At 34.2% G+C, this 26,603-nt stretch overlaps 1 protein-coding gene across 1 annotated transcript; it reads left to right on the top strand.

The window, feature by feature from the left end:
• The first annotated feature begins 3,840 nt into the window (after positions 1-3,840).
• LOC111054032 (zinc finger protein 271) lies at positions 3,841-25,023 on the top strand. Its single transcript, XM_039419679.1, has 9 exons — positions 3,841-3,938; positions 6,234-6,368; positions 10,270-10,386; positions 12,669-12,809; positions 13,942-14,041; positions 16,939-17,057; positions 21,044-23,132; positions 23,301-23,499; positions 23,836-25,023. The coding sequence occupies exons 1-9, from the start codon at positions 3,927-3,929 to the stop codon at positions 24,275-24,277; spliced, it is 3,354 nt and encodes a 1,117-aa protein (XP_039275613.1). The 5' UTR covers positions 3,841-3,926; the 3' UTR covers positions 24,278-25,023.
• The last annotated feature ends 1,580 nt before the right edge of the window (positions 25,024-26,603 follow it).

The following is a 26,603-nucleotide window of genomic DNA, read 5'->3' on the forward strand; positions in this document are numbered from 1 at the left end:
TGTGTGTCCCTTAGCAAAAAAGTAAAATGTGTACCCTATCAATTCTGACCACTCCACAAAGTAGAAAAAAGCATACTGGATGATTTCTTGTCTTTTTTCTTTAGGGCTACTTTAATATAAATAAAGTATAAATCTCAGCACTCTTTTAAATTTTTTATCACATGTTTTGTCATTAATGTCCGAAACATGTTGTGATAAAATAATTTAAAAGGGTACCGGTACTGAGATTTATTTTTATTTATAGGATGATTTCTCTTGTTAGTGACATTTTTATTGAATTTATACTTCTATTTTTTTCAAACCATCGTAGTTGCAAACATATTGTGCTTGAAGCTCCATAGCGACATAATGGTTTGTACATCTAGTGAAAAATGATAATTATTATTTACCGAGGAACGTATTCATAAACGATTCTTAGTAACGTTTTGGTAACCAATCAGAGAAATTATACTGTAATTACTCTATACAAAATGTCTATGATCTATGTTGATGATCACCAGATAGTATACACCAATGTACTTGAATACAGGTACATACTAGCATAAGTAGATATCCCATGGTATAGGGAATTTATGTCGTAACTTTTACTGTTATCTCAAGCCGATTACTGTCGATTATTGTCAATTTTTACTGTTTTGTTGGGGTGGCAGTGTAGGAACGGCACAATTTGAGAGACTACCAGCGTCACACAGCTGCATGGGAAAGAACTATGTGAACTATCTGCTTGGGATAACAGTAAAAGTTGCGACATAAACGCCCTATACCATGGGATATCTACTTACGTTATCGTTTCTCTATGATACTAGGTACCTTGGTACACACTATCGATGATATACCAGATTGCGGTGTACCTATACAGGGTGTTTCAGAAGTAGTGTCGAGCATTCTAGGGTATTGTTCCTGGATGATAGGAGACTACAAATGTCGTATTTGAAGTGTCCAAAACTCAGCGGTTATCCTTATAGCTGCCATTTTGTTTTTTTTCACTTAGGAATTTTTATCTCAAGAACGAAATGTTGTATTTATCTGAAATTTTGCATGAATATTTATAGCATAAAGACTCGACTTGAAAAAATAAAATAAAAAAATTTCGATGTACATATTCAAAATGGCGGCCATTTTAAATTTGTGATTGCAAATTTCATGAAAACTGTTCACTTTACAGAAAATTTACAAGAGACAAAAAAGTTAGCAAATTTTATCAAGATTTCAAGGATACCTTATTTATTACGATTGGTCAAAGAATAACAGAGAAATTATTTATTTTCGTACTGCATGAATGCACAAGACTAACAAGACCATCTGAAAAACATTATAAAATCAGCTGTATTGCTATATGGAGCCATACCGAGTTTCAAAGCTTCATCTTAAGGCTGTGCAAAGGCTAAAAATAAACTTTTCACTCGAGATATTTTTCAAAGTTTTTTGATTTGTATATCATCAAGCTATCAAATGAAAAAGTTTTCCCAGGAAAACATTTTTTTCTGATCATTACTTTTTGAGATATGAGCGCCTAAAGTTTAAATGTTTGGGACAGAACATTTCAAATTCGGTAAGAGATAAATCCATGAGATAGAGGATAGATTCTTCATGGTATTGTTGATCTAGTCAAACAAAAATTTTCTGAAAATATCAATTTTTAAGATAGTTATTCAATTTACTAAAAATAACCAAAAATAACTTTTAGTTGAGTTAGTTGTTGGCATCGTGAACCACACTAAAACAAAAATTATCTCAGATTTGGCTGAAATTTTGTCATATCTCCTGAACGGTGAGGAATTTTGCAAATATGATTACATATTCGTGTTTCTCGCATCAAATACCATAAGATCACTTAGTTTGAGCGATTTTCATTTTTCACAAAAAAATGATTGGTACGACATAGGTACTTTAGAAAAATAGCAAGCGAGATACATATATAGTGAGGTCCACGTTATAATGGCAGTGGATAAATATAGGAGAATAGCGATGCCAATTCTCTGCATTAATTAATTATATTTCTACACCGTCAAAAACACAATTGGCATCGTTGTGGACCTAGAAAAGGTTAGTACCACCGGCTTTGTCGAATTATAGAAAAGGATAGCAAAACCAAAGTTGATCAAATACTGTCATTATAACGTGGACCTCACTATAGTACATGGAATTCCCCCACAATGACCAATCGTCTGCGTGTGGAGGAGAGATGGTAGCATGGACTAACCATCGTGAACCACACTGAGACAAGAAGTATCTCAAATTTGGCTGGAATTTGGTCATATCTCCTGAACGGTAAGGGATTTTGCAAATATGATTCCAGATTCGTGTTTCTCGCATAAAAGACCATAAAATCACAAAGTTTGAGCAATTTTCATTTTTCACAAAAAATTGATTGGTAGGTAGCATTGTGAACCACACTGAGACAAGAAGTATCTCAGATTTACTTAGATGATTTCCTAAGGTTTCAGAAATCTTTATACTCTTTTAATATACCATCCATAGGAATAGTTATTTGTGCAACTAGTGCGCAAAGTGACAGTTTGCTGCACCGAAAGAAACGTTTACGCCCGAGCCGTAGGCGAGGGCGGAATGGTTTTCTTGAGTGCAGCAGAGGAACTTTTTACACACGTATTTCACATTAAGTTTTTCCTACAGTTACCATTGAATATGAGAAGTGGGTAATTATGGGTAAAATTGCCTGAAATCCATCAAATGTTTTTCTGTGTAATTTTATTATTGATAAAAACCTTAATCCTAAAGTCCTCGCTGTCCTTGGTTATAAATTATAATACTAATAATTAGCGCGTTGTGCTTCGTTGCACCTCTGCTCACTATAGCAGCCACAGCAGTCACTGTTACCAACTTCATTTTGATTTTGCTGCACTGTTGCTCCATATAACCTACTAAGTATTTTGCGTTGCCATGTTGCAAATCTGGAGTGCAGAAAAATTTTTCCCGCACTAGAGCGGAAAAGTGATTCTTTGCGTTCTGTAATCAGTGCAGCAATGGCCACTTTTCAACGCAACTGTAGGAAATAGTATATTTCGCACCTAGAGCAGAAAATGAGATTTTTCCAGCTCGAAATCGGGTTTCAAGTCCGAGGCCGTAGGCCGAGGACTAGAAAAGATTTGAGAGCTGGAAAAACATTTTTGCCCGTGGTGCGAACGATATTTTTCGCCACACTACAGGTATTGCTGACAAAATAAATAAAGAATACAAAATAAAGAATACTTGTTAAGCTATCGTACCTATCTCTTGATTTTAGTGGTAGAAGATTTGCAGTCAGGATTTCAGATTCTTTTAAAATTTCACTTGGAATACCACAGTCATCTTCAAGCATTTTTGAAAATTCGGAATGCACTAATCAACAATAAATAATTGAATAAAACTGGTTGCGAAGCGAATTAGTTTGATTCGAAACTGGAACTAAAATCATGGCGACTTCAGCTTATTATGAAAGTGGACACTCGCCCGATCTAGCGGATGACTTATTAATAATAATTAGCGCGTTGTTTCCAGCCATAAGCGGCTGGAAAGAGACAACTTTCTGGCCTAGACCGGAAAAGAAACCCTTTCTGACGTCGTCTGCAAACAAGGTCTTTCAGATCTACGTAGGGACTGGAAAACAGCTGCTTTCTGTGCAGTGTGGCGAAAAGTTTATTCTCTATACTAGAAGCACAATCATAATATTCTGTGGTAGAAGAACTAATTCGATACGCTTTCGATACTGCTGCTTCGATACTCCAACTTGTGTATCGATACCTGTAAAGTATCGCATCTTACGATACCGATACCACCGGTATCGAAAGCAAAATATTGATACCAGTTTACTTTACCAGTAAATATCGAGAGTATCGGAACGTCCACGCCACGCTAACAAAGACACAAAGGAGGCTTTACGTTTTGATTTATTCTCCAGTATTTTTAGTTATAATAACGCTAGAAGTATGGAATATATTGTAAGTATCTATTCATTTATCACTGAATCTTTTATTATTTATGTAAGATCTTTTTCTTGTTTTGTTAGTATATAGAATACTCTTAGGCTATAGTCGTCTAAAGCATCAAATACGAATAGGCTATAGCCTACTTCGACTTGGTACTCGAGATACCAATACCAGACAGAATGTGACAGATCAAAATTAAAATATTCTAATAATTATTTCATGTTTGGTTGAGCCAAGCAGTATGAAATCTTTAATTGAAATTTGAATAAAATATGTGGTTGAAGTTGAAAAGTATAACTTGGGTATTTAAATATACCTAAATTTATTTAGGCTATTCCTACATTTATAGTTACAATATCATTCTCAACTATGAATGATTGGGAGGTTCGCGTTATTATGGCTACCGTACCGTAATCACAGAATAGGTATACTGTGCCGTAATGGCAGTGAAGAAAGATAAGAGAACAGCGTTGCCAATCCTCTGCCTTGCCACTGCCTTCTATAAAGGATAGGGGATACTGGTATATCTGATGCAAAGAATGCCTATGCCTTCCCAATGATAGCTCTTACTTGAAATTGAAGGCCGCCATTGGGGTATTTTAGCACGATATATTATAAATATTATTTATTTGTAATACTATAGATCACAAAGGCATTGGTGGCATTGGTATGTAATAATCTTATGGGTTGCCCCCTCAATGGCGGATTTCAATTCCAAGTCAAAGACCTTAAAGAGATATAGACCCACAATGATAGCTCTTACTTGAAATTGAAGGCCGCCATTGGGGTATTTTAGCACGAGATATTATATTATTATTTATTTGTAATACTATAGATCACAAAGGCATTGGTGGCATTGGTATGTAATAATCTTATGGGTTGCCCCCTCAATGGCGGATTTCAATTCTAAGTACGACACTAGCGCTGCATGTGAGCCTATGCATCTTTAAGGTCTTTGATCTGATGTAAGGTAATAAGGCAATATTAACTGTTCATTCTTGTTTGAAATAATAAATCATTTTTATAGTCATTAAAGAATAATTAGGTTACTTATTGTCATTATTTTTCCAATAATTAAATAATGAATTTTCATATTTGAGATTAGTCTAAATAATATTCATCTATTTCATTATCCATGATGAACTGCAAGTAATAATCAGTTTTTGAACTATTTTAACAACGACACTACACTCTAATATCTTTGAATATTAGTTATTAAAACTAGTGCTCAACGTGGAGCGCTTTCGAATTATTAAAATCCATTATCAAAACTCTGTGTGTTTTAAATACAGTTTTAATAACTAATATTCAAAGATATTAGACTGCAGTGTCGTTAAAAATAGTTCAAAAATGGACTAAATGAAAAATTTTTTGTTAGGGCTACTCTTGAATAGAAAGAAATAAAAATCTAAGTATACTCTTTTTAATTTTTTTCTATTTACTGTATTATGAAATTTTTAATGTTGTTAATTATTACTATATCTTCTTCATTGCTGAAGAACGATCTGGAATCGTTGCGGAACTAGAAGAGGATAGTGCTATCTGCATGCGTGGTACACAGTCTACATACATTGTTGTGTCATCACAGTGTATGCTTCGAGCATAATTTTCTGATAAAATTAAAAATTCATTATTAAATCATTTTCTTGGCGAATAAAATGTTATTGATCATTAATTATAACTAGAAAGAACAGTTGGTATTCAGCTATCCTCTATAGAAGGCAAAGAATTGGCAACGCTGTTCTATCTTCTCTTTCTGCCATTATAAGGTGGACCTCACTATAGTATTCAATAAGATATAAATAAGAATAGAAATAAAAGTAGACTACCCTTTTTAAAATAGTTCACTCACAACATGTTTCGGCTATATGATGCCATTATCAAGACTGGATACATGCCATAAATTTTAACATGGTGTAAGTAAACAATTTTAAAAAGGGTAGCCCACTTAGATTTCTATTTTCAATTATTATTAAACGAAAATCCAAATTAAATGCGTTTAATGCATCGTCTCGTCCATGCCTTTCCATCTAGCCATTTACCCTGTTATCAATATTTGCAGTAGCAGAAGTCTTCGAGGTTATTTACTGCATTTTATTTGGATTTTCGTTTAGTAATAATTATTAAAAAATTAATTAGCATTTGAATAATTGCAATATCTCAGTAATTTCCATCTGTAGATTTCTATTTTTATTCAAGAGAAGTCCTAACGAAAGAAATGGCGATTCAATAAGAGTATACAATATACGTCCAAGTACTTTATTGATTCTTGTGCTCTATTAAACCGGGTTTCTTCATTTTTTGAAGGTGGATCCTGAACCAAAAAGGGTCTCTGATGAAGTGCCAGTACCAGTAGAGGTATCAGACATCAAAGACATGATTGATACAGTCGATGACAGCATATCCAGGCTTGGCGAGCTGAAACTTCTCAAAGAAGAACAGGTAACTTAGTATGCATCCAAGTATTTATTCGGGGACGCGACAGTCGAGGACTGCGACATTTGAAAACTGATTTTCAGTCCTCTACGGTCGCAGTCTCCAACTGTCGGGGCTGTGGAAAGTTTAAAGAGTCCTCAACGGTTTTTGTAAGAATTCATTGATTGTAACTAGCTTACCCGGCGAAATTCGTACCGCCAGAAAGTCAATTTATCTCATGTCACAGTTGACTTTATTTGGTGAATCATGAAATTTATCTGATCAATATGGGTTAAACCTATCTGGATGGGGGCATGGGACGGTCAAGCTAGAACAATACAACTGCGAGACCCTTTTGCAGGTAGATTTAGCACATTTTCGACCCTTGTGCAATGAAGCGTATGCCCCCATTCTGTTAAGTTGAGTGACGTTATTCCACACTTCCCATTACCGTGTTCTATAAAGGTTCATCAAAGTTATAATTTCCAACTATTAGACAGTCTATACTCTGTAGTTCTTGGTGTAACATGGAGTTTTTGCAGAGCTTATCTAGATGCGACAAAGATCTAAACCGAGAAGTTCTTAAGCCGTGTCCACACTATGTCGATCGACTCTGTCGACCCGGTCGATCGATAATGTCGCTCGACACCTTCGACTGTGTCACTCGACAAAATTGCCTCAGTACATGTGGACGAGTCGATCGACAACCATCATAAATGTTCATACATAATCGAGTGTTTCAAGTGTTTTAGTGTTTTAAGTGTTTTAGTGTTTAGTGTTTTATCTTAGTCAGCTTATATTTAATCGAGTGTTTTATTTGAAATAAGAATCGAGTTTTTATATAAAATGAGTTCCACCAAACCATCATGCCGCTTGTTTCTGTTTTTATAGTCAACATCACTTGAATCCCATAAGTAAGAACGATCATGGTACATTTCAATAAAATTCGACGTTTGGGTATCACTCCAATTCATTTTCAATAAAAATGCAAGCACTTGAACAACAGTATATTCACTATTCACTAACTAGTATATTCACTAACAGTATATTCACAACAGTATATTCACTAATTCACAACAGTATATCACTATTCTATTTTCTAAAACGGCAGTGACAAGATCGACACGTCCACACTGGTGCGTTCGACTCGACTTTCTTTGAACCGGACCGACCTGAATCGGGTTGCGTTCGACTCGACTCGACAGCGCTCAACAATGTCGAGCGACACGTCCAGACTTGTTCGACATTGTCGATCGACTTTGTCGATCGGTGTCGATCGACATAGTGTGGACGCGGATTTACTGATGTACAATCGAATTACTAATCAAAGGATAATATGTTTGTCGTGTGGTAAAAACCAAACCCTGCAATTAAATGGTGTGTTTCACGCAACAAATAATTTTAGTATAATATAACGATTTTGTAACTCATATCAGGTTGTAATTAAAAATTACACATTCATTTTTGTAACTCATATCATATGTACATATTGTTTCAAAACAGAATTTTCAAGTCATTCTTATTGAATTTAGAAAAATAGTTGAATTCCATCATTATAGATCACAATTTTCAGCCTATTCTAATATTATCAAAGAACTAATTTCCTTGAGCTAATTGATATTTTTTAAACGATACATATTATGTCGAGTTGTAAGTTGCGGACCAGAGTGGTGGATTTTGGAGTAGGTTTTGAAAACATATTTTATGCTGCTAAACCTATTTGGATGGGGGCATTAAGAGATCTATTGTTTGATATTGGTTGAGCATTGACATGGGTTGACAGTTATTGTTTCACATCCAACCAGCGTTGAAGGAGGGTTATTGTTCTCTCTTGACAGTTCCATGCCCCCATCCAGATAGGTTTTACCCATCAATATTTTCATTTACATCTCAATACAGACTTCCTATGTGCTTAGTCATGCAGCATTTATTATTCCGGAAACATATTCTTCTCAATCAATTGTTAGTAATATCTATCAGTAATAATAATAATATCTCTGATTGCCAATGAATTGAAACCAGAGGAGTTTATTGACAAAACATATACATAATTATTATAATATACATACAAAAGTTGCTAATACTAAACTTAGTTCTAATTATGATACCCCACTATAATAATATGTGTCGGGGTGATCATAATATTCTTTTCTAAAACAAGTATTAAAAAATTTAGTTAGTAATTTTAGTTATGAAGGTTTGTTAGTTATTTGTCAGTAAAGTGTTAAATTAAAAAATAGATAGGTTTAAACAGTGTTTCAGAGATGAATTTAATGTTTTCATAGTTGTTGATTGTCAATAGATGGTCCAGGAAATATGCGATGTACGATGAATTAGACAGAATTCCATATTCTTTCCATCTTCCATTTTAGGATGAATATAATCTGAGTTAAATTCAAAAAAATGTAAATTAGTCTGTCATTCTTCAGTAATTAATGAATACAATATGAACAACTCTTTTTCATGAGGTGAATAATTTTTTCCAACATTTTCCAGTTTCTCAATGATAGGCGAGTGATAATTATTTGTATAGGTCTTGTAAGGAACGATTATCTACAGCTGGTACCAATCAACTACACCAACTTCAACTCCAAACTACCGTTTTAATACCAGTACACAATATTATTCCAATATTTCATGTTTGGTTGAGCCAAAACAGTATGTAATCTTTAATTGGAATTTGAAGATGTGGTTGATGTTGAAAAGTATAATTTATTTATACATTTATAGCGGCAAAATCATTCTCAACTATGAATGATTGGGAGGTTCATGTTATGGCTACCGTAATGGCAGTAGAGAAAGATAGGAGACCAGCGTTGCCAATCCTCTGCCTTGCCACTGCCTTCTATATAAAAGGATAGGTGATACTGGTATATCTGATGAACGGTAATAAGGCAATATTAACTGTTCATTCTTGTTTGAAATAATAAATAATTTTTATAGTCATTAATTAATAATTAGGTTTCTTATTTTATTTATTTATTTATTACATTAAAAATCACAAATCATAATTACATTATAAGTAATATGATTGGGAGAAGACCACAGGCATAGCCCAAAACTGTCTTCTCCCAAATTTTTAAAAATATAAATTTCAAAAAAGAATGAGGTTATGATTCCACTTTTCACTTGAAAAAGTTCAATTTCCACTTCAAAACTAATGACTAAACTAAAAATTTCAAGTTTTGATATTTAAAAACCAATTAAAAACAAACATATTTCACTCAAATCTCTACAAATTGAAAATTTTTTGAGTAATTTTGCTAAATTTTGAGCCAGAAAAGAAACACAACTTCACTATTGTCATTATATTTCCAATTATTAAATAATGAATTTTAATATTTGAGATTAGCCTAGATATCTTTTTTATTAGGGCTACTCTTGAATAGAAAGTTATTAAATCTAAGTATACCCTTTTTAATTTTTTTCATTTACCGTACCATAAAATTTTAAAAAAGGGTACCTTCATTTTTATTTCTTTCCATTAGCCAAAATATGTTGTTAATTATTACTATATCTTCTACATTGTTAAAGAACGATCTGGAATCGTTGCGAAGAGGATAGCGCTATCTGCATGCATGGTACACTACAGTCTACATACATTGTTGTATGGTCACAGGAAAAGGCTTCGAGCATAATTTTATGATAAAATTGAAAATTCATTATTAAATCATTTTCTTGGCGAATAAAATATTATTGATCATTATTTATAGCAAGAAAGAAAAGTTGATATTACATCAGATAAGCTAAACCGGTATCAGCTATCCTCTATAGAAGGAAAAGCATTGGCAACACTGTTCTCCTATCTTTTCTTTCTGCAATTATAAGGTGGACCTCACTATAGGATTCAATAAAGGTACAAAATGAACATCCAAGTACTTTATTGATTCGTGTGCTCTATTAAACCGATTTTCTTTCGTTTTTGAAGGTGGATCCTGAGCCATCAAAGGTCTCTGATGAAGGGCCAGTAGAGGTATCAGACATCAAAGACATCATTGATACAGAAGACAGGCTTGGCGAGCTGAAACTTCTCGGAGAAGAACAGGTAACTTCATATGCATCCAAGTATTTATTCGGGGACGCGACAGTCGAGGCCTGCGACAGTCGAGGAATGCGACATTTGAGGACTGATTTTCAGTCCTCTGCGGTCGCATTCCTCAACTGTCGGGGCTGTACAAAAATTAAAGAGTCCTCAACCGTATTTGTAAGAATTAATTGATTCCAAGTTATGAAGCCAGACACAACTACTGTTCTCTGTTCATTTCATTCTTTCTTTTCAATATTCGTCTTTACTTTGTTATGTGGAATAAGTTGGAATTAATAAACACACTTCAACAATACGTTAGTGTGTTTCCAAATAAAAAAGTAAAGAAGAATATTGAAAATAAAGAATGAAATTAAATTAATGAAACCTAATGAAATTAATAAACACACTTCAACAATACGATAGTGTGTTTTCAAATAAGAAAGTAAAGAAGAATATTGAAAAGAAAGAATGAAATGAAGAGAGAACAGTAGTTGTGTTCATAACTTGGAATGCTAGAATGAATGGAAGAGTCAACAAAGCAAGAGGAACGAAAAAGAGTCACAGATATGCAGATATATTTTGTATCTTCATCACCATAAGAGAGTGTTACCCAATAAAAAAATAATGCAAAATTTTCCTCTATTTTACAAGATCTTGCAAATTAGTGATGGAAAGTATCCAGTTCACTTCAATAGATAAGAATTCAGTGTGCTCCAAAGATAAGCTGCAAGCAATTTTTGGTACGTCTTTTCACTTTCTATTAATAATAATTTTGAAAATTATGTTTGCATTGAAACATGTGTAAAACTGAAAAACAAGGAGAGTTTTTTTCTAATCTTATTATATTGTCTTCTGTAGAAAACAATAAATAAAATGTGAATTTCATTTAATAAATTATTTATAATGACAATAAATGAAATTTGAATTTCATTGAAAATGTGAAGACGCTCTGAAATGTGAATTTCCTCCATTTCTTAAACATAGATTTGTGATCTATAATGTACTGAGAATTTGCATTCAAGTTTGATACTTTACAAAAAACTTTGCTTGAAGTCTTTCGCTGTGATGACACAGCAATCTATGACGACATATCATGCATGTCCCAAGACCTGAAGCTTGCCTCTAATGGTAGAACATGCATGGTATACAGTCTATAGTGAGGTCCACGTTATAATGACAGTGTTTGATTAGCAATGGTATTGCAATCCTTGTCTATCATTCAACAAAGCGGATAGCGCTATCTCTTTTCCGTTCTGCTCTATTGCCAGATCGTCTTTTAAAAATGTAGAATTAATAATCAATTGACAAAATATTTCATCTTAATTATGAAAATTCATTACGAAATTATTGAAAAGTATAATTTCTTGCTTGATAGAATAATAATTGATTATTTCAAACGAGAATGAACATTTAATATTACATCAATAAACCTGTATCTGCTACCGTCTATAGGAGTGATTGACAAGACAGAGGATCGGCAACGTTGTTCTCCTATCTTTCTTCACTCTGTCTTTATAAGGACCTCACGATACATACATTGTTGTGTCATCACTGGAATAGGCTTCGAGCATAATTTTTTGAGAGAATTGCAAATTCATTATCAAATCATTTTCTTAAATAGAATATTATTTATCATTATTTTTAATCAAGAAAGAACAGTTGATATCCTACATCAGATAGGCTGTACCGGTTTCAGCTATCCTCTATAGAAGGCAAACAAATATTGGCAACGCTGGCCTCCTATCTTTTCTTTCTGCCATTTTAAGGTGGATCTCACTATAGGATTCGATAAAATATAAATAAAAATAGAAATCCAATAGTAACCTTTTAAAAAATAGTTCACTCACAACATGTTTCGGCTATATGATGCCATTATCAAGACTTGATACATGCCATAAATTTAACATGGTGTAAGTAAACAATTTTAAAAAGGGTAGCCTACTTAGATTTCTATTTTTAATTATTATTAAACGAACATTCAAATTAAATGCGTTTAATCCATCGTTTTGTCCATGCCTTTCCATCTAGCCATTCACCCTGTTATCAATATTTGCAGTAGCAGAAGTCTTCGGGGTGAATTGAAGCATTTAATTTGGATTTTCGTTTAGTAATTATTATTATTGATTCATTAGCATTTGAATAATTGCAATATCTCAGTAATTTTCATCTGTAGGTTTCTATTTTTATTCAAGAGAAGTCCTAACGAAAGAAATGGCGATTCAATAAGAGTACTCAATATACACACAAGTACTTTATTGATTCGTGTGCTCTATTAAACCGGGTTTCTTCATTTTTTGAAGGTGGAACCTGAGCCATCAAGGGTCTCTGATGAAGAGCCAGTCAATGAAGGGCCAGCAGAGATATCAGACATCAAAGACATGACGGATTCAGTGGACAGCATGTACAGGCTTAGCGAGCTGAAACTTCTCGAAGAAGAACAGGTAACTTCTTTTGCATCAAAGTATTTATTTACTTTATTTATTCACTAACAGGAAACCCGAGCTCCACAAGGGTCTAATTTAAAACATGACAAACTGGAAACTTGACGTAATGAAATCTTGAAGAATTGAAAATAGGCCTGCAACCATCCTCGGTTAATTAAGAATCTAAATGCAAGATTTCAAGTCAATCAGTTGAATAGTTCAGACGTGATGATGCGTCAAACCATGGCTTATTTTAGATATAGTAGGCTGTGGTCAAACATAATCTTCCTATCTCATACGTGTATAAGCCAGTTCTCTAATTTATTTAATCATTTATTTGTGGATACAATCACAAATCATATGAATATGATTGAGAAGGAACAACAGGCTTGTCCCAAAACTATTCCTAAACCATGGTTCCTATGGAACTATTCCTAAACCATGGTTCCTATGGAACTATTCCTAAACCATGGTTCCTATGGAACTATTCCTAAACCATGGTTCCTATGGAACTATTCCTAAACCATGGTTCCTATGGAACTATTCCTAAACCATGGTTCCTATGGAACTATTCCTAAACCATGGTTCCTATGGAACTATTCCTAAACCATGGTTCCTATGGAACCTATGGTTCCTAAACCATTCACGAATTTTGATAATGATTAACAGGTCCAAAAAAGTAGGTTATGTTTCTACTGCAAAAAGTTCAAATTCAAATTTAGTCCAAAAATATACATTAGCTAGAAATTTTGAACTCAAGAATTAAAACACCAAGTTAAAGTTAAATATTACACTTAATTATCAATGCACATTGAGAATTAATTAAGTTATTCTATAAGATTTTGAAGCCAAAAATACACACAACTCCTCACTAAGAACTATACTAATTATTGTATAGATTTCAAAATACAATTTCAATGGATGGCTATAGGCCCATTTTAAATTCTTCAAGATTTCAGTAGGTCAAGTTTTCAGTTCTTTAAGTTTTATTGCAGAGCACCACGCGTTACCTCCTAGTTTTTTTCATAAAAACAGAAACGTATCTTGTCTCATATCACAGTTTATCTGTTATTATCAAATAAATAAATCATCTTGTCTGTGTAAGTTGTGGGTGTATTATCTTTTGTAACTATAATGTAAATATTTGCAGGTATCAGCCACCCCTGTACAAGAGGAGCAATCAATCTCAAACGAAGGAGTCAACTTGATGGAAAATGAATGCAAAGACAAGGAACGACCATCTAACAAAGGTTGGTTGATCTATGACAAACATTCCGCTCTTCAATTGAATTACAAACTATAGTGAGGTCCACGTTACAATGGCAATGGAGAAAGATAGGAGAACAGCGTCGCCGTTTCTCTGCCTTGCCACTGCCTTAGCTGATACCGGTATATCTTATGTAATATCAACTGTTCATTCTTGTTTAAAATAATCAATTATATTTTAATCGTCTAGAAATATACATACTTTTCAATGATTGACTAATACATTTTCATAATTGAGATGATTATATTTCCGAAGTGTTGAAAACGATCTGGCAAATTTGCGTGCTAGAAAATGATAGACCTATCTGATTTGTCAAACAATAGACAAGGATAGCAACACCAATGCTAATCAAGTACTGCCATTATAACGTAGACCTCACTATAGTACATTTATACAGCAAGTTACAAAAGTATAGAAGCTCGCAATATCATTGATTATTTTCCTATAAGTTTTATTTGAGAATACTTTCCAAATCATTATAAACAGCTTTTAGACCCGGTTTCTAGGGCACTTATATCTTGAATCTAAGGCCAGGGACACATGAGAAGGTAAAACCATAGATAAACAATAGCGTAAGTAGATATCCCATGGTATAGGACTTTTATGTCGCAACTTTTACTGTTATCTCAAGCTAATATTATTATCGATTACTGTCAGTTTTTACTGTTTTGTTGGGGTGAGATTGTATGAACGGCACAGTATGAGAGACTACCAGTGTCACACAGCTTCACGGGAAAGAACTACGTGGACTATCGGCTTGAGATAACAGTAAAAGTTGCGACATGAACGCCCCATACCATGGGATATCTACCCATGCTATTGTTTCTCTATGGTAAAACTGCCGGGCCGGCTGTTTCACCGGATCCGGCGCCGGTTGAATACCAGAACATACTGCAACTGCCGTTCGACGGTCGCCGGACATGGCAGCAATAATAACCGAATAATGTTCTTCATAAATATGTACTTAGAGGGTCTCAGTACATATTAAATGGTACAGTCAAGAACTAAGAGTGTAATATATTTCTTCTCAAGTCATATACATTTTTAATTTCTTCGGGTAAAACAATTATTTGGCTGAAATTCGACCGATACTTTGTTTTATATTGCATTTCACTTTTTTATAACCATTTTTGTCATTGTAATTATTTATTCATTTATTATGTTTTTGGGACAAATAAAGATTTGATTTGATGGAATTAAATAATTTTAAATTTAACAACAGATCTTCGTTTAATAGTAGTTTATAGAAATTGTATTGTATTGATTGGAAATAACAGTAAACCAGTAACAGTAATTCAGTTTCTGAGGCTCTCATTAAAATAGTTATTCATTTTTTAAAATTTTACTGAATAAAATACGTTTCTCAAATCATTTAACATAGTTTCTGACAAGTCAATTGTGGCACAAACTTGTTCTTACTTCTTTATTCATCTAATTGGAAGTTACTGTTTTTAATGGCGTTAAAAGATAATTTAAACCGAATTATTAATGAATATGAATAAGCATAGGTTTTTCTCTGGCTTTCCTCCATTTCTTCAAATGCAGGATTCATCGTCATACAAATTTGACGCCAGCAGTCTCTGGTATAGTTTTTGTTTTTTTAAATTTCTAGAGATCTGTTCCATAATGCAGTCTTTTCATGAACTAGGCTTATTAATAAGTCTATGTCTAGATCTACACTCATGACAACTCTGGACACTGAACAAATCTACAACACAACCACTTTGAGAGGTGAACTACATATGAATGACTGAAGAAGTGGTAGATGTAGGGGCTGGGCCGGCCGGCTGTTTGCCGTACCGTGTGTTCATCTCCATAACAATGCCCTCCTACCTGCCGGACGGCGAAACAGCCGGAGAACCGGCGAAACAGCTGGCCGGCGAAGTAGAGAATAGCCGGCTGTGCCTCCGGCTGATTTTCTCGCTGGGTCCGGTTTTTCGCCGGCCAGCTTAGGGGGTCCTTCTCTATGCCTTCCTGTGTTCTTTTGCACTTCGCCCGGCAAAAAAACCGTTCGTGTGTCCCCGGCCTCATGCACCATTAAATCTATATGGAATCTATAGATTTGATGGTTCATTAGATTCAATATAAGTAGTCTTATAGGTGTCCTAGTATCTGGCTCTAGTTTAATATAACTTACTTCTTATAAAATGAAAAGAAAAGGATCTCTATTTGCTGGAAACATTTGCTCAGTCTTAGCAACGTAGTGATGTCAGTTAAGATCATATGTCTCAATATAATCATAAAAAAGATAGCATACGAAGATATCCCAATCTCTATTGATTGATACAATAGTTTTAATGTTTATTTTGGACTAAAATTTCATAAAAATTGTACACGTGAAATTTTAACCTTATCTTGGACTTTGTCACTTATAAATTTGGAAGAAAAATAGCACAAGGACTACCTTATTATTTTATCTTTCAATGTTATTACATTAGTGTCATTTGCATTGTAAATAAATAATAATAATAATAATAAGTACATCATCAAAATCATAGAGAGAGAGAGAGAAAATAAGGTAGCGTTGTGCTATTCCTCTCCCAAATTTGGATAAGGGTTACACATAGTTCGAAATAGGTCAAGTCTTGTAGTTGTTCACTTCATAAAATTTTAGTCCAAAACTATAATAAATTATATTCAAGCCGATAGTCCACATAGTTCATTTTCGTGAAGCTATGTGAGCTGTTAGTGTCTCTCATAATGTACCGTTCATATACACTCTCACTCGTTCAAGACAGTAATCGACAATAATCGGCTTGAAATAACAGTGAAATTTGGGACACAAACAGTCTATACCAAGGGATATCCTATTTTATGTGAAATTTTCTCTCTTTAATATCTGCAATGTCAAGTAGTATGAACGTTTCGTTAATGTTTCAGAGATAACTCTACCCACTGCCTATGTCAAACTGTATCGCATTGGAGTGCTGGATAGAATTGCCAGAACCCTTCACCGAAAGCAGCACTCTGATGACGATGATGATGTTGATAATGATTATGTAAGTATTTTTCCAAATAATTTTAGATATAGACCTATGGTATATTTTAATGTTCCCTTATATTGGAACTGATTGGGAGGAATTAATGAACTCCTGTTATCTGGCACAGCCAGACTGGCTGGGTTATTTTGGAAACCAAAACTTTACCATGAAGAATGAATTATCAAAAGTGGGTACTGAACATTAAATCGAAATAAAAATTTTAAATAAATTATTCAACATATAATTCAAAAACTAAGTTTTAGAATCAATTTATCCAATACAATCTCGCATAGTTTGATTCTCCAGCCAATCAATGAAAAATAACAATAATTACGAACTAGTCAAGTTTTTATTATTTCAAAATTGACTTTGAAAAAACCAAACCAAATTTTAATTTTCAGAGAGAAGAAAAAATATTTTTTTCCTACAGTTACCTTGAAAAGTGGCCATTCCTGCACTGATTACAGAACGCAAAGAATCACTTTTCCGCTCTAGTGCGGGAAAAATTTTTCTGCACTCCAGATTTGCAACATGCCAACACAAAATAGTTGGTGGGTTATATGGAGGATTAGTGCAGGAAAACAAAAATTAAGTTGGTAACAATGACTGTGGTTAGATTTAGATAGAGAATCATTTCAATGGCTACCCTACATTTATGATAAAATCCCAATCTAGAAATCCAAAACAAGAATAATGTTTATCTAAATCATAATTAAATAATGATTTCTCATCATTTAATAATAAATAATGTTAATTTTCTATTGACAGTAATAATTATTTCAACTCCAAGCAATGAGAAATGTAGCAAACACACATTTTGAAATTCAAATTTTCAGGTTAAATAATTACCGTTCGAAATCCATGTCAATAAAATTAATAAAATAACATTAGAATATACTAGAATCAAATATTTTCTGTTGTCTATGTTATTTTATAAATATTTTTTAGTTTACTTATAGTATTTTTCGGTAATTCTAGTTAATCATAATTCTAAATATCTAAATACTGTTTTTAGCTGGATGAAACGAAGTTAGGTACGATTCTTCCCGCTAGGTCGCGCGCTTGTCGGTTCAGCCATTTTGCAGCCATCTGAACAAGCTGTTGGCGTGTATTTTGAATGCAATTTTTTTGTTTTATCTGTATTTTTTCTGATTCTTGAATGAATAAAAATGAGAACTTTGGCTGAGAATTTTCAACTTCAATTGGATTATTAATTTTTAAATGAATTAAGGTTGTTATTAATAACACCATCACACACAAACATTTGATGGATTTCAGCCATCATTTTATCCATAATTTCCCACTTTTCATATTCAATGGTAACTGTAGGAAAAATGTAATGTTCCTCTGCTGCACTCAAGAAGCCATTCCGCCCGCGCCTACGGCTCGGGCGTAAACGTTTCTTTCGGTGCAGCAAACTATCACTTTGCGCACTAGTTGCACAAATAACTATTGAAGTGTGCATTGAAACGTTACAATTGGAAAATGTTATGCATATTGTACAAAGACATATAAAGTGGGGTCAACATAACTAGTGTAATAGAGTGTGAGCAACACGAGCAGGAACATAAACCCTGTAAGTGTGATACGTGAAATATTTTGAGATGAAAAGTGTTAGTTTATGTTATGAAAGGAGTTTTGAAATCTGAAAATTTGAATTGAAAATTATTTTTCCTACAGTTACGTTGAAAAGTGGTCATTGCTGCACTGATTACAGAACGCAAAGAATCCCTTTTCCGCTCTAGTGCGGGAAAAATTTTTCTGCACTCCAGATTTGCAACATGGCAACGCAAAATATTTAGTAGGTTATATGGAGCAACAGTGCAGCAAAATCAAAATGAAGTTGGTAACAGTGACTGGGCTGCTATAGTGAGCAGAGGTGCAACGAAGCACAACGCGCTAATTATTATTCATTATATATTATAACCAAGGACAACGAGGACTTTAGGATTTTAGGATTAAGGTTTTTCGCCACACTGCACAGAAAGCAGCTGTTTTCCAGTCCCTACATAGATCTGAAAGACCTTGTTTGCAGACGACGTCAGAAAAGGGTTCCTTTTCCGGTCTAGGCCAGAAAGTTGTCTCTTTCCAGCCGCTCATGGAAGTAGTTAATAAGTCATCCGCTAGATCGGGCGAGTGTCCACTTTCATCATCAGCTGAAGTAGCCATGATTTCAGTTCCAGTTTCGAAGCGAATTAGTTCGATTCCAGTTTTATTCAATTATTCAATTATTTATTGTTGATTAGTGCATTCCGAATTTTCAAAAATGCTTGAAGATGACTGTGGTATTCCAAGTGAAATTTTAAAAGAATCTGAAATCCTGACTGCAAATCTTCTACCACTAAAATCAAGAGATAGGTACGATAGCTAGATAGCTAGGTACGAGTATTCTTTATTTTGTTTTCTTTATTTTGTCAGCAATACCTGTAGTGTGGCGAAAAATATCGTTCGCACCACGGGCAAAAATGTTTTTCCAGCTCTCAATCTTTTCGAGCCGATTTCGAGCTGGAAAAATCTCATTTTCTGCTCTAGGTGCGAAATATACTATTTATCAATAATAAAATTACACAGAAAAACATTTGATGCATTTCAGGCAATTTTACCCATAATTACCCACTTTTTATATTCAGTGGTAACTGTAGGAAAAACTTAATGTGAAATACGTGCGTAAACGTTTCTTTCGGTGCAGCAAACTGTCACTTTGCGCACTAGTTGCACAAATAACTATTGTAGTTGAACATTTCATGATGATGAAAATCAGTTAACTGTTGGAACTGAATACTCATTCTACGGCTGGATCGAGTAGGTTGTACTGTAAGGATTTTGGTTTATTCTGGGCAGAAATTATTAGTAAATAAGGTAAAATGGATGAAGATGTGATGTTTTTATTATTCAGCGGGACTGAGGTACTGAGGATAATACAGGCGGTGTTATCGAGTGGTGACGACGTTTCGGCGGGACTGAGAGGTTTTGGGATCGGGAATCCCAAGGTGAAATTGAATTCGGGAAATTCAATGAGAGAGATAACACAGTTGGGTGAACTGGTGCTATGAACATGGATCGGGCATCCATAGTTGTAGTAGTTCTTTATTGAAGGCATTTTCGACTATGTCGCGCATCTGTCTGATAGCTTCCATATAACCTCAGTTGATGTTATGAATGAATGGAAAAACTGTTGTAATTGCATGCAATGAATTCTTTAGCTGACTAAATGATAAATCACAACAATTTTTTCATGCACTTTTAATGTTATTTTTATATCATGAAAAAGGACGAAGGAGTGAGTAAATTTTGTTGTCCAACGAACTTGACCTGTGAAAAGGTTCAAAGAATACGTGTTCGAAATTTGAAGATGATTGATCAATTCTTTCTAAAGTCATTGTAGAATATACAAGCAGACGGACAACGACTTTAGCCTTCAGTAAGTCAAGAGTGAGAACTCGCTAACGCTCGTTCAATAATGGTAGTGGAGAACAGCGATGCTGATTATTCGCCTTGCCACTGCCATCTGTAGAGAATAGCTGTTACCGGTATATTTGATTCAATATTAACTTACCGGTACTGTACATGCTTGTTGAAAATAATCAGTTATATTGTACCCATCAAGAAAATATATTTTTCAATTATTATCGACTGATAAATTTGTAGTAAAAATTGAATATTTTGTTAGTTATAGTTGTTGGTGATAACAACGCCAATATTGATCAAATACAGCCATTATAATGTGGTCTCACTATAGGTATTGACATCTGTATATTTAATAACAATCATTCTTGGTTGAATCTCATTACAATATGCATCCACAATTATATAATATGCATAATTGTAACACAATTAGACAAATTATATTACACTAGATTATTATAGATGTTATCTTCAGTTGAGTAAAATCATGATACCGTACTTTATTATCTCCCAGATCAAAGCTCAGTCCCATTATTTAATGTTAGAACTATTTTGCGATTTTGCATGTGTGAATTGATATTTGAACCTTGTGATTTCAGGAACCATCATCAGCTGAAAGTGGAAGTGATTCGTCTGCAGAAGAGGAGGGAGAAGGCAACAATGAAGAAATGGTACGAGAAGAGAGGGTTTCATGCAAAACTACTTCTAAAAAGCTTCATCAATGTACATTCTGTACAAAAAGCTTCTCTCAGACTTATTATTTGAATGTTCACATGCGTACACACACCAAAGAGAAGCCTTATCAGTGTACAGTCTGCACCAAAAGGTTCTCTGAGTCTGGTGCCTTGACTGTTCATATGCGTACCCACACCAAAGAGAAGCCTTTTCAGTGTACATTTTGTAATAGAAGTTTCTCCCAGTCTGGTCATTTAAGTTCTCATTTGCGTACACACACCAAAGAGAAGCCTTATCAGTGTACAGTCTGCACCAAAAGGTTCTCTGAGTCTGGTGTCTTGACTATTCATATGCGTAGCCACACCAAAGAGAAGCCTTTTCCGTGTACAGTCTGTACAAAAAGATTTTCTCATTCAAGTGGTTTGACATCTCATTCTCGTATTCACACCAAAGAAAAACCATTTCAGTGTACAGTATGCACCAAAAGGTTCTCTTACAAATGTATTTTGACAGTTCATATGCGTACCCACACCAAAGAGAAGCCTTTTCAGTGTACATTTTGTAATAGAAGCTTCTCTCAGTCTGCTATTTTAACTTCTCATTTGCGTATTCACACCAATGAGAAGCCTTACCAGTGTACAGTCTGTACAAAAAGATTTTCTCATTCATGTAATTTGACATCTCATTCTCGTATTCACACCAATGAGAAGCCTTACCAGTGTACAGTCTGTACAAAAAGATTTACTCAGTCAAGTCATCTGACACTTCATTTGCGTACTCACACTAAAGAGAAGCCATTCCAGTGTACAGTCTGTACCAAAAGGTTCTCTGAGTCTGGTACCTTGTCTGTTCATATGCGTACCCACACCAAAGAGAAGCCTTTTCAGTGTACATTCTGTAATAGAAGTTTCTCCCAGTCTGGTCATTTAAGTTCTCATTTGCGTACTCACACTAAAGAGAAGCCATTCCAGTGTACAGTCTGTACCAAAAGGTTCTCTGAGTCTGGTGCCTTGTCTGTTCATATGCGTACCCACACCAAAGAGAAGCCTTACCATTGTACAGTCTGTACAAAAAGATTTTCTCATTCAAGTGGTTTGACATCTCATTCTCGTATTCACACCAAAGAAAAACCATTTCAGTGTACAGTCTGCACCAAAAGGTTCTCTTACAAATGTATTTTGACTGTTCATATGCGTACCCACACAAAAGAGAAGCCTTTTCAGTGTACATTTTGTAATAGAAGTTTCTCCCAGTCTGGTCATTTAAGTTCTCATTTGCGTACTCACACTAAAGAGAAGCCATTCCAGTGTACAGTCTGTACCAAAAGGTTCTCTGAGTCTGGTACCTTGACTGTTCATATGCGTACCCACACCAAAGAGAAGCCTTATCAGTGTACAGTCTGTACAAAAAGATTTTCTCAGTCAAGTCATTTAACTTCTCATTTGCGTACTCACACTAAAGAGAAGCCATTCCAGTGTACAGTCTGTACCAAAAGGTTCTCTGAGTCTGGTGCCTTGTCTGTTCATATGCGTAGCCACACCAAAGAGAAGCCTTTTCAGTGTACAGTCTGTACAAAAAGATTTTCTCATTCAAGTGGTTTGACATCTCATTCTCGTATTCACACCAAAGAAAAACCATTTCAGTGTACAGTCTGCACCAAAAGGTTCTCTTACAAATGTATTTTGACAGTTCATATGCGTACCCACACCAAAGAGAAGCCTTTTCAGTGTACATTTTGTAATAGAAGCTTCTCTCAGTCTGCTATTTTAACTTCTCATTTGCGTATTCACACCAATGAGAAGCCTTACCAGTGTACAGTCTGTACAAAAAGATTTTCTCATTCAAGTAGTTTGACATCTCATTCTCGTATTCACACCAATGAGAAGCCTTACCAGTGTACAGTCTGTACAAAAAGATTTACTCAGTCAAGTCATCTGACACTTCATTTGCGTACTCACACTAAAGAGAAGCCATTCCAGTGTACAGTCTGTACCAAAAGGTTCTCTGAGTCTGGTACCTTGTCTGTTCATATGCGTACCCACACCAAAGAGAAGCCTTTTCAGTGTACATTCTGTAATAGAAGTTTCTCCCAGTCTGGTCTTTTAAGTTCTCATTTGCGTACTCACACTAAAGAGAAGCCATTCCAGTGTACAGTCTGTACCAAAAGGTTCTCTGAGTCTGGTGCCTTGTCTGTTCATATGCGTACCCACACCAAAGAGAAGCCTTACCATTGTACAGTCTGTACAAAAAGATTTTCTCATTCAAGTAGTTTGACATCTCATTCTCGTATTCACACCAAAGAAAAACCATTTCAGTGTACAGTCTGCACCAAAAGGTTCTCTTACAAATGTATTTTGACAGTTCATATGCGTACCCACACCAAAGAGAAGCCTTTTCAGTGTACATTTTGTAATAGAAGCTTCTCTCAGTCTGGTCATTTATCTTCTCATTTGCGTATTCACACCAATGAGAAGCCTTACCAGTGTACAGTCTGTACAAAAAGATTTTCTCATTCAAGTAGTTTGACATCTCATTCTCGTATTCACACCAATGAAAAGCCTTACCAGTGTACAGTCTGTACAAAAAGATTTACTCAGTCAAGTCATCTGACACTTCATTTGCATACTCACACTAAAGAGAAGCCATTCCAGTGTACAGTCTGTACCAAAAGATTCTCTAAGTCTGGTGCCTTGTCTGTTCATATGCGTACCCACACCAAAGAGAAGCCTTACCAGTGTACAGTCTGTACAAAACGATTTTCTCAGTCAAGTCATATGACACTTCATTTGCGTACTCACACTAAAGAGAAGCCATTCCAGTGTACAGTCTGTACCAAAAGGTTCTCTGAGTCTGGTGCCGTGTCTGTTCATATGCGTACCCACACCAAAGAGAAACCATTCCAGTGTACAGTCTGTACAAAAAGATTTTCTCAGTCTGGTGACTTGACTAGGCATATGTGTACCCACACTAAAGAGAAGCCATTCCAGTGTACAGTCTGTACAAAACGATTTTCTCAGTCAGGTCATCTAACAGTTCATTTGCGTATTCACACCAAAGAGAAGCCATTCCAGTGTACAGTCTGTACAAAAAGATTTTCTCATTCAGGTCATCTAACACTTCATTTGCGTATTCACACCAATGAGAGACCATTCAAGTGAACAGTATTTAAAAAAGGTTCTCTCAGTGTGGAAAAATGTATCAGTATAGGCATTGGCACACATCAGTTTAGAATGACTGAGTTTCTTCTCTATTGGTGTGTTGTTTGTATGTCTATCTTTCCGATATAGTTATTATCAAAGAAAACTTAATTATTTGGAAGATTTGCATTGCAAAATAAGTCGACTGGATGTTCCATCCACAATAATTGTGAATTAATTCTTCAAATATCAATATCGTTTGTATAAAATAAGTTGTGACTTGAAAGAAATATGCATGTTGCCAAATTGTGCAAAATTTCCAATCTCTATTCAATTCGACAACACTGTCGTTGCTGAGTTGTCAATATGAATATATCCAGTCATATTGGCTTGCATGAACAATTGAAATTTCGCACAATTTGGAAACACGGATATTTTCTCCAAGCCTAAACTAATTTTATACAAACTCTTGTATCAAGTTATATTGTTCTTATAACGTAGCCCTATTATGGGTGAACTATTGAATGCTATTGATAGCATTAACACACTTCATTTGCGTATTCACAATGGAAATGGAAATGGTCACAGTGGAATGCTTGTTGAAATTTATTATTAAATCGAGAAATAATAAAGAAGGTTCAGAAATGTATTAGAAATACTCCTTGTAAATAACATTGATTTTCGTTGTCTTTATTCATTTCAAGGATTTGTTGTTGTTGATTTTATTATGTATTTTGACCTAGTTGTGATTTCGTTGTGTGCTGTGATTTAAGTTGTGATTGCGTTGTGCTGAATAAATTGTTTGATACATAATTGTTTATTCATAGATACATAAGGCGGTTCCCAGCTACATAATAGTGTATTCATAGATACGTAAGCTTGCATTGTAAAATTGTGGAATAAATAAATGAATAGATAAATAAATAAGGCGGCTCCCAAATTTGAGGATTAAGCAACAATCAAAATAAATAAATAAACATGAGACATTAGTGCAATATTTTCACATACAGATCGTTCTTCAACAATGTAGATCTATACTTAATTTACAAAATACTCTATCTAAATATTATGTAAATTTATTATTGAATCGAGAAATAGAGTAGGCTATAATGGCAGTATTTGATTAACATTGGCGTTGCTATCCTTGTCTAACATTCAACAAAGCAGATAGCGCTATCATTTTACACCTCTGCAAATTTGCCGGATTGTTCTTCAACTATGTATAAATATTATTAATCAACAAAATACTTATCTCAATTGTTGAAATTTATTATTAAATCTATAAATAATAAAGAAGGTTCAGAAATGTGTTAGAAATACTCCTTGTAAATAACATTGATTTTCGTTGTCTTTATTCATTTCAAGGATTTGTTGTTGTTGATTTTATTATGTATTTTGACCTAGTTGTGATTTCGTTGTGTGCTGTGATTTTGTAAAGTGTTTTGTGACGTGGCCTTATATACTGCTGTATCACCGGGCTGAATAAATTGTTTGATTGATACATAATTGTTTATTCATAGATACATAAGGCGGTTCCCAGCTACATAATAGTGTATTCATAGATACGTAAGCTTGCATTGTAAAATTGTGGAATAAATAAATGAATAGATAAATAAATAAGGCGGCTCCCAAATTTGAGGATTAAGCAACAATCAAAATAAATAAATAAACATGAGACATTAGTGCAATATTTTCACATATAGATCGTTCACCAGTTTGTTCTTCAACAATGTAGATTTTTACTTAATTTACAAAATACTGTATCTTAATATTATGTAAGTTTATTATTGAATCGAGAAATAGAGTAGGATATAATGGCAGTATTTGATTAACATTGGCGTTGCTATCCTTGTCTAACATTCAACAAAGCAGATAACGGTATCATTTTCCACCTCTGCAAATTTGCCGGATTGTTCTTCAACTATGTATAAATATTATTAATCAACAAAATACTTATCTCAATTATTGAAATTTATTATTAAATCGAGAAATAATAAAGAAGGTTCAGAAATGTGTTAGAAATACTCCTTGTAAATAAACTCTTTTATGGAGATAAATTATATTAAAGGGATTTTGAAGTCAATATAAAATAATGTATTGTAGTATATGAATGTATATTTGAGTCCAATTCTCTTTGGCTGTTTAATATTGTAAGAATAAGATGTTGATATTAACATTAAAGTGGTATTGACAATATCACATCTTATTCTTTCAATTATGAAGATATATCACAACATCTCTTAACATACTATCAAAGTGTTTAATATTGTGTTGTATAAACCTTGTTTTTATTGTACTGTGTTGACTGGTCTATATATAAAACTAGGATATCGGGGATGATATTCTA

The sequence above is a fragment of the Nilaparvata lugens genome, chromosome 1, assembly GCF_014356525.2.
Source record: "Nilaparvata lugens isolate BPH chromosome 1, ASM1435652v1, whole genome shotgun sequence".
Lineage (NCBI taxonomy): Eukaryota > Metazoa > Arthropoda > Insecta > Hemiptera > Delphacidae > Nilaparvata > Nilaparvata lugens.

What these genes read in the sequence shown, in the direction of transcription:
- LOC111054032 (XM_039419679.1), top strand. An exon ending in AACTTCTCGAAGAAGAACAG is followed by an intron (nt 12,810 to 13,941) that starts GTAACTTCTTTT and finishes AAATATTTGCAG; the next exon opens with GTATCAGCCACCCCTGTACA. An exon ending in GGAACGACCATCTAACAAAG is followed by an intron (nt 14,042 to 16,938) that starts GTTGGTTGATCT and finishes TTAATGTTTCAG; the next exon opens with AGATAACTCTACCCACTGCC.